The sequence below is a fragment of the Pleurodeles waltl genome, chromosome 8 (genome assembly GCF_031143425.1).
Source record: "Pleurodeles waltl isolate 20211129_DDA chromosome 8, aPleWal1.hap1.20221129, whole genome shotgun sequence".
NCBI classification, from domain to species: Eukaryota; Metazoa; Chordata; class Amphibia; order Caudata; family Salamandridae; genus Pleurodeles; species Pleurodeles waltl.
This window is the reverse complement of record NC_090447.1, coordinates 874,031,465-874,045,420: the sequence shown is the minus strand read 5'-3', so window position 1 is coordinate 874,045,420 and position 13,956 is coordinate 874,031,465. Positions and strand designations below refer to the sequence as shown.

The following is a 13,956-nucleotide window of genomic DNA, read 5'->3' as shown; positions in this document are numbered from 1 at the left end:
ACTGTCGTAGGTTTCTGGCTGAACATAGATGGTCAGAAAGGGAGGTTCCACACAAAAGGCAAATGAAACAGGCATTGTATTTCAGTTTGTCCCACCGTTAAGCTTAAGGTGGTTTTGTGACATCCCTATGTGGACATTCAAGACATTGGTACAATTTTTTAGTCTTTGCACTGGGATCCCCATCTACCCTAAGTAGAATCAAGGTGTTGTTGGCATACATGAATAAGGACAGTCAAATGGACTGAATCAGATGAAACATTGTATAGATTAAAGGGCAGGGGGACCACCCTAACCCCTGCGGCCCCCCACAAGAGACTAGACAAATAAGGACCCACTGTGACATGGAAAGTATAGTCTGGCAGCCAGGAAAAGACTGCCTCTGATTCAATTACCATCCAAGTGATCTAGCTAAACGTGATGGTTAACTGTATCAAAGGCCAGCGAGAGATCCAAGAGAATCAGTGCTGCGGGTACAGCCAGATGCAAAGATGAAGGCCGTCCTTTAGTGTCTTTACATCACCTTCGGGCTGCAGCTTGCTCAAAACCCTGCCGCTGGAAGGCGAAGCAGAGTTTGGGATTCCACAAAAGAGGACAGTTGATTTAAAAACTACTTACTTAAGATTTCTGGCCAAGATTGGTTGTTGTGAAATTGGCCTCAAATTGTCAAAGCTCTCAGGTTCTAACGTTATGATTTTTGTGCCTAGTGTCAAAATGCATGCTTTATTCAATTCGTTGAGAACACTCCCAAAAGCAAAAAAAATATTAATAATCACCTGAGTACAGAGGTGAGTCGTCGTCTCCTGGGACATGATGCTCAGGTGTTGGTCCACAGTGAGCTGTTCTAATTGTGTTTATTCCTGACGCAGCACAAGGTCGCTTTGTTGAGATCCGTAAAAGTCAACACTGCAAAGGAGGAGGCCTTTCTAGATGTGCAAGGCGGCTCCCTGGCCAGGCAGTAAAAGCACATAGGCCTATTGTTCTAAGACTGACCTCATTTTCAAGCAGTGCGATCTCATTGGGTCGCTCAGATGCTTTCAGTTTGCATTTTTTAGATCTATCTACATTTGGGCCATGACTGGGACCAACCCTTCAGTTGTTTCGTATTCCGTATAGAACTGTATTGAAATTGCATTAATATAGTGCTTACTACCACTGGCGAGGTGTTAAAGCACTTTATTTCTGTATTCTCTTTATAGCGACAGCTTTATGAAGTGATACCACATCATAACACACTCTACAGAGTTAAGAGAAAAAAGAATGGTTGAAAGGGTCCAGAATCGGATACATTTCGAAAAAGAGACAGAACAGTCAAATTCAGGGGGTTATCCTGATAAGGCAGTTTATACATGGCTCACCACCCAGTCCACACACCCAATCTGGAAACTTAACAAATAAGATAGCCAAAAACTTTTTCTACACACCTAAACACCCAAGCCATTACTATGTTTTGCATATTCAACCAGCCTATTGGCACCTCTGCTGGTCAAAGCATCTCACTGTATACTCCCATAGGCAAACTTTTTCCTCGCACAAGCGTAAATGTACCTATAATGCCCTAGGGTACCCCTCAGCTGTGATAGTCCAGGAGGGGATTTCAGGCTTGGTATAAATGAGTTCCAGTTCCATGAACAATATGCAGACTTATGTTGCACTGATATTCAGAAAACCTGGCTGGATTCTGTTCTCATGACTCTTTGAAAGAGTTTGTGCTTTGGCCAGAGGTCTGCAACAGAGACCTCACCTTCTGCCATGCAGGCCTGTGCGCTTCTCTATAGGTCTAAAACACCAAGCAGTGCTAACCCAGCTTCTCTTCATTTCTAAAAGATCAGTGTGGAGTTTCAGCTGACCTTCAGCAGACTAAAACAAAATACAGATCTGAACAGTTTGCATACCTTCACAATCAACACACCCATCTAACCACCCTCTTTTTCCTGTTAACTGTTAGGCCAGACGTAAACAACTGTTAAGCGTGACGTAAACAACTTTTTCACCAATATAAATCCGCAGCATGCATATCTATAACCTTTTTGCATGCCTTAATAATCAGCTTTCAAGATAGAAATTCTAAGCGCATCTCAGGATGCCTAAACAACCAATATTCAGATGTTAACACCCCCCTTTGCAGGTCTAAGAGTTGATGCGCTGATTGAAATGTCCGATATGCAGGCGTGAACAATCGGCATGCAGATCTAACAACCCCTCTACAGGCCGAAGCAAAGAACATCCATCTCTAATCAGCCCTCTAATATGATTAAATGATCAACCCCAATCACTAAACAACCACATAGACCTAAACATTCAGCAAGCCAATCCAAACGTCAGACCTGTAGGCCTAAAAATTCACCATGCAGATAGAATGAGCATCTCTGGAGGCCTAAACAGCCTATATGCAGATGTAAACCATATATCCCCAGGCCGAAAGAATTAACGCTCAGATCTCAGTAGGCCTAGAAACCATCATACCACTCCTTGAAAGCCTGAATATCTATTCTGGAGGGCTTAATAATCAAGTTGCAGGCCTAAATAATAAAGGCTTGGACCAAACAAAGCCCTGTACTTCAAACACTCCCATGAAGGCCTAAATTTTCCTTGGAGGCCTGAACAGTCCTCTCTGCGTTCCGTCCTTGCAGTTCTCCTTTACCAGACCATTACTGCTCCCTCCGCAGACTTGTGTCCATAAAGGGCTAAACTCTCCGGGCGTTCAGCGCTCGAATCTCCCTTTTAGGCTTGCCTCCATGAACGCCCAAACTTCCCTCAGAGGCCTGGCTTGTGTGGACCCCCGCGTTCGGTCCTTGCAGCTCCTTTTCCAGGCCTAGACTTCTCGCTTGCAGGCTGTGCTCGTGGAGCCCTAAACTCTCCAGAGGTCTGGTCTGTGCTCTTGGCGGTCGTTCCTGGCAGCTCTACGTTTCCCGGCCTGGACTTCACCCTGCGGCAGGCTTGGGTCCGTGAAGGCCTAAACTCTTCTCAGCGGCCTGGGCTCTGCGTCTCTGGGCGTGAGCTCTTGTAGCCCACCCTTCCCCTCCCTTGCAGACTTGTGTCCGTGAAGCCCTAACCTCTCCTCGGAGACAGCCCTCTCGGCGGTTGGCCCTTGCACCTCTCGGTTTCCAGGGCTCCCCTTCCCCTTACAGGCTCGGGTATCTCGATGTCCCAGTGGGCCGACAGGTGTACACAGTGTGTCCCTCGGGAGCCCGGAGAAGCCGAGCTCTCGTCAGCTGCCTGTGGGAGTTACTCGCCCATTGTGCTCCTGCCTTTCTCCCGGGGGGGCAGGGAGTCGGGGAGCGCTGCCTCTGCAGCCAGATAAACAGGTTCCCAGGCAGGTGTTGTATTTGAAGTGCGCTCGCTTCATCGGTGACCCTGCGCGGATACCGTGACTTGGAGGAAGAGGGATGGGGTGCTGGCTCCGGGACTCCCTCGGTGTAAAGCGCTGAGAGGACGCGACTGTCGACGCGCCTCACCTGTCTCTCCCGCCCTTCTTATTCTCTGGGAGAAAGGACAGGTAAGTGGGCGCTCTGGCAGAAACTGGCCGCGAGGATCCATTGGCGGCGTTTGGTGATAAATGTTAGTTCACTGATAATTTGGGGGCGAAGGTTGAATAGAACCGACGCGGTGTTTTTTGCGCTGCTTTAATACTCCTTGAACGTACTCGATCAATATTCTGATAGTGTTTTTAAAGCGCTTCACCTAGCCAAGTGTGAAGGTCCAGCCATCGACCGCGCGCCAGACTTTGGCTTGTCACTTTGTTCTCTCCACATTTAGAAAGCATTTGTGTAGTCGGCAAACATTTACCGTTTGTTTCTTATCAGTGATTTAAAAAAAAAAAATGTCTGCGTGCATGAATCTCGGTCAGTTACTTCACATACCTGACTGACGATACCAGGCGGGATTTTGAGGCAATCAGTTTTTGCAGGTCTATGACTTACATTGCAGCTGGTTGTATAATTCAGCGGGCGAGGTTTAGATCTTGGCTGCGGTACCCTGTTTAGGATATTTGTCTCAAGAGTAATGTACCGCGTATTGTACTGGTCATTGCCTGTCTACGGTTGATGTGAACTTCTATGTCGTGCTGAATATAGTTTGCACGTGTCGATCTTTGTGTTTTTGTCTGTTTACACGCATGCATCAGTGAATGGGTGTCTCAGACTGTCCCCGCGTGCCTCTTGATTTTTCGATAATTTATTTTCTTTTTATAGTTTCCTCTTGGTGCTTTAATTACTTCTTTCTGCTTATCCATTTTTTTGCTTTCTCTTTTTGTCACTTGTTTTCCTGATCCAATTCTTCTTCTTTCTATCTCTTATTCTTTGGTACGCATTCTCACTTGTTTTCGTTTTCTTGGTTCTTGTTCTCACTCCCTCTGTCTAATTTGTTCAGATTTTTTTGCGAGACAGCATGTGAAGAATTACGCTCGCCCACAGGCAGGCAAGTTGGACTGGCGTGGCCTGAAACTTTCTCCACTTGCTCCCTTGACCCCTGTCCAAGTACACAATCTAAATGTATTGTTATGAACTGACAAGGTAATTGAGCGCGATGGCTGAGCGATAGATACTAAAAAAGTAATTCTTGGTTGTCAGGGCAACATCTGCAAACGCTTTTCTTTACATAACAATGTGTTATAGTGCGGCGTAGCCGCAATTATTATTTTATATATTGAATTGACTCGTTCTTAGTATTTTATATTCCTAGTTAAGACTCGTTCTTTAATGCATCAAGTTGAGACTTTGCAGTTCCTTACTGCTCTCATCTGTCGTTGTGTGTGCATCACTCCCTGCTTGTTCCTTCGCTAGCCTTTCCTACTGATTGTTTTTTTGGGTGACTAGTCCTAGTCCAAGGTAAAATTGGAGAAGTGTGTTTAGGCGTTTTTACCCAAAACGGCCAGTGTTGACCGGTGCGCAAAACTGCATGAGTGGTTAATGGGGGCACGCAGTGGGTGTGGCTTCCATGGATGTCTGCAGTAGCCTGCCTACATGCACGATTGACACTTAGCCCCTCTGGCAAAAGAGTAGGGACTGTTAAGTAACCAAGTCTCCTCTGCAAAACCTCGATGACTTTGGGTGAGGCTAGCTTGCTACATGTAACAAAGGCGCACATCAAAGATGCCAAGGTCGGGCAGTGCCAGCCAGGAATTCACTGAGAGAAAAGGGTTCCACGTCTTCAGAGACCTGATAAAAATAAATCCGTCTTTTCAGCACAAACACTCCACAAGGAAAGCTCTTCATCACCCAGGTCCTCGGACATCCTTGGGCTTGCTGTCATGTTGGCCCAACAACTCAAGGCCCTTAGGATGGGAGGCAGAATGAATGCAAATCGGATGAGAATTTTACAGCAGGGATGTCAAAGCGGATGACAGAGTTCAGTCGGCGCACTCAGCTGGAGTCGCATCCCTTCCTGGCAAGTTTGGTGTAAGGGACTGTTGTAATTGGCAGTGCCACTTGGTAGTGTTCATGCTGGTGAAGTGGCACTGATGCTGTTAGGGAATACCTCTCCTACTGACTTTAGTGACGCACCACTACTCTGGCTTTGATACTGCAGGCCTGGTAATACCTGTACCGCCACAATTATAGTAACGTTTGTGTTACTGACAAACTTAAACGCTGCCTTTTTGTGACTGGCTTGGCATAAATAATTCCTGTACAGAAACAGGCATTTTGCAGGCTCCCCCTAGTTTTGCCCCCATTTGGACTACTAGCTGCTGTTTATTTTAACTCTGAGATTGCATTGAGGTCTGCTAGCCAGATCTCAATGCCAGCGTTTTAACCCCCATTTATGTTACATGTCGGAGTTGGCAAGGCCTGTCTTACTTAGAAGTCCCTAGGTTGTGGTACTCAGGACATGTACTCAGGGCTGGATCACTATTTGTTCCATCCTTATTGTGACAAATTACAAAATGGCTCCCAACCTGCCACTGCAGATTGGAAGGACAGTGTTTTCACTGCCAGTTCGACTTTGCCATTCAAACCAATGACAAAGCCACCTTATTGCTTAACTGTTTGCTTTACTGTTTGCGTGTGGCCCTCATGTAGCCACACTTCTAGGGTGGGTTACCAACCCCCTGATGACTGAGAAGAGGTCCTGCCATCTTGAAAGGGGCAACAATGTGGCATTCTTAGATATACAGATGCCACACATTGCAGGAACTTTGTCACTCGGTAGAAGGGGGCCCAGTAGCCCATTGGCTAGTGACCGCATGGTCCCCTCAGGGCACTTTCCTGGGATAAATATGGCACCCTGACCTTCACAGCTCGCTAGAATCAGAGAAAGTACCAAAGAAGGACTGCCCTTGGACCTGCACAGAGAGAGGTTAGATGCTCAGAAGGACTGCACCTATTGCACTTTGGGCTGGACAAGTTTGGACTGTGCCTACAGCTCCTGGTTTGGAGAAAGATTGATTCCAGACTTCCAACAACAGAAGTGGCTTCAAGGATCAGTCGTCCAATCTCCTGGAACCAGTCCGGTGATAAAAGAGCTGAAGTTGCCCAAGTCACAAAGTTGGTAGCCACTGCAGAAGTTCTGCTGCTACCAGTCACTGGGCACTTAAGAGGACAAATCTGAGCTAGCCAAAACCTTCACCTGTGACTACTGATCCTGGGAGTTTTATCCAGGACTGGATTTGTCGTACTCAAGAGATATAAGCCCCCATCAATGGTGCAGAGTGACCAGTAGCCCAGCATCGGCTGGCTGGCTACTGCAATGTGGAGGACTTTGAGGGACACTAACCTCTGCGGTTACGTTTTCCTCACTTCACCTGTGGGCCTAGGAATCACCACAAAGGTACCCCTGTCAACCTCACCACAACCAAAGCATTTGAATTTCTTTTTGACTCTCAACATCAGGACCACTCCATTGATGTCTATGGCAGTCGAACTGTAAAGTGTGGATGTTGCCTTAAAAACACCTGTAGCCAGGTAACTGTCCAAAGTATGCTTTCTGGCTCCTAGACCTCTGTTCTGCTGGCCTTGGTCGTCCAACTCTGGCATTGTTTTCGTACTAACTTTTACAAACTTTTCAAAAGTTTCCAAACTTTTTGTTGGCGAATGCATGTTTGTGTTAAAATAAGTTATTTATTACTACTAAAATCTGTATCTCTGGAGCCCTCACGTGGTTTTGATGCTTAAGGTCTATAAAAAGTTATCTATTTTCCTTAATAATTTGGTGTCTTATTTCTTTCGTATCAGGTTACTTTCTTATTCTGTTGTTTGGTGCTGTTAAATGCTTTACATATTGCTCCTTTGCTAAGCCTCATTGCTAGCAGTCATGGCTACTCAGGGTTGGGCTTAAGGTTGAGTAAACGTACCTGAATGGAACTAAGCCAGTTTTTGTGGGTGTACTGCATGAAAAGGCCTCCCAGCCATATCATACAGTACACCCAAATCCTCACCATTCTAATAGGAATTGTCAAAATCTTGATATCTCTGAAGCTTCTTCAGTGCCCATCATTTACTATAGTTGGCAGACTTGCAAATTAGATTTTTACAAAGTTTTGCTCCATTTTTTAAAAGGACAACTCTATCCTTTAAAACCTCATGGCAATGTATTACGGAGTATTCGCAAAATGTTTTTAATTATTGCTGGGTGAATTAGCTTTCTGCATTTCTGATTGAATGATTATTTAAATTGACACAACATGAAACGGCAATGGGAACTGACAGCGTTTTGTAAGTTTTTTTTACAGAGTCAATGCAGTCTTCCTCTCTGACATGCAGCATGTCCTGTATCCGTTGTCTTGAAGGAGATGCACAGGGTCTCAAACCAGTGGTTCTAATTTTTCAAATTGGATTTCTGTGGGCACCAAGATATTCATCTTTATGTTGTTCCCAGGTTTAATGGATTTTTCAGAAGAATAGGGTTTTCTTACTAAAATTAACTTGATTGGCTGAACAATACCTTGTATGCCCCGGGTGAGTTATGACATTGGGCCAAGGAACAAAAGTATGATAGTGTGATAGAAATTCATGAGCTAAAGAATCAACACCACCATGATATCCATAGACCGCCTTCTACACTTTGATTTCCTTGCTCGTTCTGTTGCTAGAGAGATGCAACATTATGTACATCAGGCCAATCTCCCTCAAATTCATATGTCACTCCGGTTCTGGTCACAAGGTCACAACCTATCATTGTGCAATAACATTCAATCACTCCCAGTAGCAGAGAGCCCAGGCTTCTCAGTCCTTTTGCCCCTCTGGACATGTTAAGTAGTTATGCAGTATATGGTGGACTGACATAAAGCTTGGCTTTGCGAACTAGGCAGCAGGTTTTGAAATATGGTTGTGCTGCAATGTGGAGCCAGTAGTGGTCCCCTCAGTATGGTGGTCATGTGAACATATTTTTTTGCTGAGTGGATCAGCCTGAGTGTAAAACAGCTTGGAGAGGGCCAGTGGAAGTTTCTATTACCCTTGCTAGTGTAGTGTGGACAAAATACTCTCTAATTTAAAGTGTTATGAGTTCATGTGCCAAGCTCTCTGGAGTCTGTGCAAATGAGAATTGGCTGCTTTGACTGTATTCTTTATACAGGAAGAGGGAGAGATCCTGAGCTATTGTGAAAACCCTGTGACTTCACAGAGGTTGGAGGAATTGGGGAGAATTCGTTTAGCTCAATGTATTGACAACAGGAGAGTCCATTCCATTTTTGTTAGATAGTAGAAGGGTGGTCCTATTAATTCGTTGGCATTATCCATATTATTATCCAGTTTGTTACTTTCCGTGCTGAAATATGTTCAGGACTCCTCAAGGGGCTCTGGGTTTTATGTCTTGCCTTCTAGATCGTGCAAGTGCTGTCTGTTGCAAGACATACTATTAGCTTGCATTGGGCTCAGAGCCCTGACATTGCTTACCATTGTTTGGCTTGATTGTCACTCACATTTGCCTGCGTATCCATTTGTGTGTGGGGCTTACCTTCCTCTTTTTGCCCTAGAGCATGAATGCATTACTGTGTCCCTGCACTGCTCCCTCTTTTAGGCAATATATTTTTTTTATTTTCGTTTTAAGTAATCTACGAGAATGCAAGTGTTTTCTAGTTGTCTCCCTAGTGTGAGTCTCTTTCTTCTCCCAGCACTGCTCTCTCTCTCTCTCTCTCTCTCTCACACACCCATGAGCTTTTCCTCTCCACCTCTATGATGCACTCGCCCTCATTGTGCTCCACCACCCATGTTTCTTTCTTGCCCACGTTGCCTTCTGGTCCATGTGCTTCTACCCCCTCCCAGCTTCTAATACTCTCTCTTTTCCATTTGCCCCCCATTGTCATGTGCACTCTGTTGCTTTCCCTCACTCATTTGGTGCCCTGCGCCATCCTTATTGCTCTCCCCATAGCCCTCACCCTCCATGTTGCTTTCTACCCACCCAGTCCCTTTGTGTTGCTTTGCCTGGCCTGTATTTTACCCCCACCCACTTTGCCTCCCTTGTTGCTCCCCTCCAGCCTATGCTGCAGCCCACCTCCCCTCCCGTCCCCAAAAAGTAGACTTTTGCACGTTTCTTCTATTTTTTGTCGATCCGAGGTGGATTGCCGACTAAACAGGAAAAAAAGCGTCATTTATGTAAACATGCGGCTGCAAAATTACGCTATAGGCTTTTTTTGGCATGCTGCAGAGGATTAGGGTTGCTGTACAGAATAGCTAACAAATATTCACAAAGCCAATAGGTCCCAAAGGTGCTTCCTATTGGCTTTGCCAATGCTTCTCACTGGTTTTGATTACACTGCTAGCAGGCGCCTGACCACTGCTTTGGGGAACTCCTGATTTCACCAGAGCGCCTTCCATGAAGGGCAGAGCTTCGGTGGGGTGTTAACCCCAAGGAGTTCACCCTGTCTTATGCATTTGGCATTGAAATGTCTGGAATAGGAGTACTACCTGGAGGATGCAGTGAGAGGCTACTGGCAGTCGCGCATTTAATGTTATCAACACCAGTACCATACATAACCAGTGTCAGGCCATTAGTTGGTCCATCATTTCGGTAGTAAATCCCATAAAGCATTTGAGTGAGTTCATCTTTCCTTGTAAAAAGCATTGTTCCAAAACGGTAAGAAAAATATTACTGCCTACGCCCATATAGAATTTTCAATGATGCTTCTGCTTCTCAGAATGTTCCTAGCGAAGGCACTGACACCTCTACTGACATTCAACGTGTCCTGCAGTTTTTCTCCTTCTTGTAGCTCTTGCTCACAGTGTGGAACAAGAAATTCCTAGCCAGTGGGTCTGGCTTGCACTTTGAGTCCTGTGTAAAACATTACAAAATCCTGCTGCCGTGTAAAAACGAAACGAAAAACAGTTGCTTTCAGTATACAATGTAACTATGATGTTAGTAATGTTTGACTGTGCAGACTAGTTTGAAGATGGTAAAATATTCACTGACGCATTGCACTGCAAGCATTTCATGGTAGGTGGAATGATACACCAGGCAGCCAATAGCAAGAAACGAAAAATATTCCTCCTAAAGAGCCAAAGCCCACTATATGCAAATTTTAAATAATTAATAACAGTAGGTCGCACTGAAAACCATCCTCTCAAGCCAGACTTCAAAAGGTATTAATACATTAATAAAGGCTGTTTCCTCAGTAATTCTTTCACTGTCTCTTTTAACTTGTGTTCATTGCTACTATAGTTGCACATAGTGCTACCAACCAAGCTTGTGCATGCCATCCTGTTAATACTGACAGTCGTCGGCAAGTGCATGCATGTTGGCAAGTGCATGCATGTTAACAAGTGCATTTCCTACTTAGTGTGGCACGATGATTGAAATACTGCCCGTGAAGGACCCCTTTAGGATGCAGCTCTGAGATCCAGTGACCCGTTCAGGCTCTACGATCTTTAGCTTGAATCCCCTCATTCTGAAGGACTGGTGGAACGCTGAAATAGGTTTTTTTTTAAGGGCCACCTGGATGTTCCTGTCTCTTAAGGCTCCACACCAAACACAATCGCTCTCCTCTTCTCCAGTCCTTTGTGCCCTACATGTGATCTTGGCCTTAGTATGAAACCAGCGCCAAGTTCACTGGCGGAAAAAATGCAAAAGGTTCAAATGTATGAGTTTCCCAAGCTCACTAATGAGAGTGAAGCGCTCTGCACCCTTAATGAACTGAGATCAATGTGTTTTTTCTTTTTCTTTTTGTAATGAAGGTGGCAAAAGTTCACCCAAGTGAAACAGGGGCTTTACAGTGCGGGTCCTGTGCGCAGCTGTGCTGACTGTAGCCATGCGGGGTCAGGAGAAACAAAGCCATAGTCAGTTGAGCTGTGAAGAGCGGTGCAACCCCGCGAGTGCTAAGCATAGCTTTCCCTTCCACGCCACTGCCCTGTCCACCCGCTCAAGAGCTGTGCCTTTGACGAGAGCGGGGGCAGCTAGAGCAGCGTAGGCCACTTCTTTTCAGACCACCATCAGCGGCCTGGTGGCATGTAGTACAGTGGGAAGCGACCACTATTGAGGGCTTCAAGTAGAAGCGATCAGGCTGAGCAGACCTTTCATTAGAGGTCCTGTTGCGGACCCCCTAGTGAGACGCATGATGGAGTTGCCTATCATATCGAATTAAGTTAGTTTCTTACAGAAAAGCAGAGGCACTGTACTTTTCACTCTCAGATCTTCTCATCTGTACTTTGTGTTTTTCCTCCTGTACCTCACTATACCTCACTCTTCGAATTGTTATTATTTTGCAGGAATCTGAGTGTAGCTACGCTGGCTGTAGAAACCAGTTCTCACAGTACATTGGATAAAGCTGTGATGACATCCATATTTTAGTGTTCAGGCAAATATTTGGAGGTCACTGGAGCCTAATGGTTGTTTTATTCCGGTGCTTTAAGTGCAATATAGACTTAATCAAAATGAGAGATTCTTATACATTTCTGTTTTCCGGTTCATTTTATTTCTTTTATTTTCACCACAAAATTGTTCGTAATGTAAGGTCCAAACTCAAACTATAGCACATTATTGGCAGTTTTCAAACTGTAATTTTTTTTCCCCATTGTTAATTGGCTTGTAATAGTTAACTGTAAACGTTTGGACGGAGCCAAATATACAAAATTGTATATATATTATTTTATATATATATGTATATCTGTGTGTGTGTGTGTGTGTGTGTGTATATATATATATATATATAGAGAGAGAGAACATGCTGCAATACTTGGTTTAGGCTGGGTTGGTTACTCAGTGTTATGATAACATCAGATGTGAAAACTCGATTCTAGTGTGTATGCCGAGACTTCTCATTTATTTGAACAATATTGATTGATCTATAAACTCTGCTTCAAATTTTCAAACAGTGAAACAGCATTAACGTTTGCTAGAGTAAAGGGTGGAAGACTGAGAGAAGGGCTGTAGTTTTAATTTAGCTTTGGACCTGAAGTGCAAGAGTTTGGGACTGTCAGCAATCCGAAATAGTGTAATGTGCCATCACATAGTTAGTTGCACTTGTGGACGCCAGGTTGTGCATGTTCCCGATAGCTTTAAAAACGGAGTTACAGTAAATGTACTTGGTCAAATAAACTGAGCTCTCAGACAAGGCACAAAAACGTTTAAAGTGGCTTGCATGCAGTTCTTGCTATTAGTTTAGCTATTCACAGAAATAGAGTAACCCTTAAAATGTAAATGTTTTGAGCAGTGGTTCCCAACCGGTGGTCCTTGGACCCCTGGGGGTCCGCGTAGCCTCCTCAGTGGGTTTGTGACTGCTTAGAAAATCTAATTTATATTTACAGATTAGGTCCCCAGCTTTCAGTAATGACTCACTGTGGGGGTCCCTGGGTTCCAGTACTGATAAAGTGGGGTCCACAGAAGTCAAAAGTTTGGGAACCACTGGTTTAGAGCCTAACTTCATCAATAACGCCCAGCCCGCCATTGAGGGCATTGAACTGGTCAATTGATGAGTCTTCTGTTACCATACTCTGTGGGTCCTAATTATTGGATGTTTTTTGAAGATTCTTAAAAGTGGGTAAAAGCAGGGGATAGGGACATCAAGATGTGCAGCTTTTAAAAATGGATCATTTCATTGAAACGTATAAGCTGCTTTTTAAATGTCGATCAAAAGAGCTTTGATGTGAAGATGAATTTGACTAACTGTTAGTGGTTGCAGAAATTGACATTTGCACCCGCAAGCTTGCCCTCAATTCCCTTGAGTAATGTTATTTTGTACTGTATTTCAGATAGCTCATCATCCCTGGATTTCGCAGACAACACAAGAAAGCTTTGCCTGAAGATGGAAACACTGGAGTCGGAATTGACCTGCCCTATCTGTCTGGAGCTGTTTGAGGATCCACTGCTGCTGCCTTGTGCTCACAGCCTCTGTTTCAACTGTGCACATCGTATCCTGGTCTCCCATTGCGCCACCAACGAAGGGGTGGAATCAATCAGTGCCTTCCAGTGCCCCACTTGTCGTTATGTCATCACCCTCAGCCCGCGTGGCTTAGAGGGACTGAAGCGCAACGTTACACTGCAGAATATCATTGACCGTTTCCAGAAGGCATCTGTGAGTGGGCCCAATTCCCCAAGTGAGACCCGCCGCGAGCGGGTGGCCTACGACAAAAACAGCAGCATGAGCTCCTACGAGAAAGTGCTGTGCCAGTTCTGTGATCAGGACCAGGCCCGTGAGGCTGTGAAGACCTGTGTCACCTGTGAGGTGTCCTACTGTGATGAGTGCCTGAAAGCCACTCACCCAAACAAGAAGCCCTTCACTGGCCACCGCTTGATTGAGCCCATCCCGGACTCTCATATCCGGGGCCTAATGTGCCTAGAGCACGAGGATGAGAAAGTGAACATGTACTGTGTGACTGATGACCAATTAATCTGTGCCTTGTGCAAACTTGTCGGGCGGCACAGGGATCATCAGGTGGCCGCTTTGACTGATCGATACGACAAACTCAAGGTCAGTGACGTTTCATTTTACTGAATTCATTATTTATCTCTACCTTTTAATCAGAATTGAGGCCAGTTCCACACAGTGTTATTTTCAATGGTATTAACTGTGGTGTAGTAGGTGTTACATGG

General features: G+C 45.0%; 1 protein-coding gene across 4 annotated transcripts in view; it reads left to right on the top strand.

Annotated features, from left to right (window-relative positions):
* Nucleotides 1–13,956, top strand: part of MID1 (midline 1) — a 513,783-nt gene that overhangs the window by 277,656 nt on the left and 222,171 nt on the right. For 3 of the 4 annotated variants that reach the window (XM_069205160.1, XM_069205158.1, XM_069205159.1), the window contains exon 2: nt 13,116–13,834. In XM_069205160.1, coding sequence (XP_069061261.1) covers nt 13,169–13,834 — 666 coding nt within the window. In that variant the 5' untranslated portion in view covers nt 13,116–13,168. Of the gene's footprint in view, nt 1–3,475; nt 3,497–13,115; nt 13,835–13,956 lie in introns of those variants that run through there. The other variant, XM_069205161.1, reaches the window with a different exon arrangement.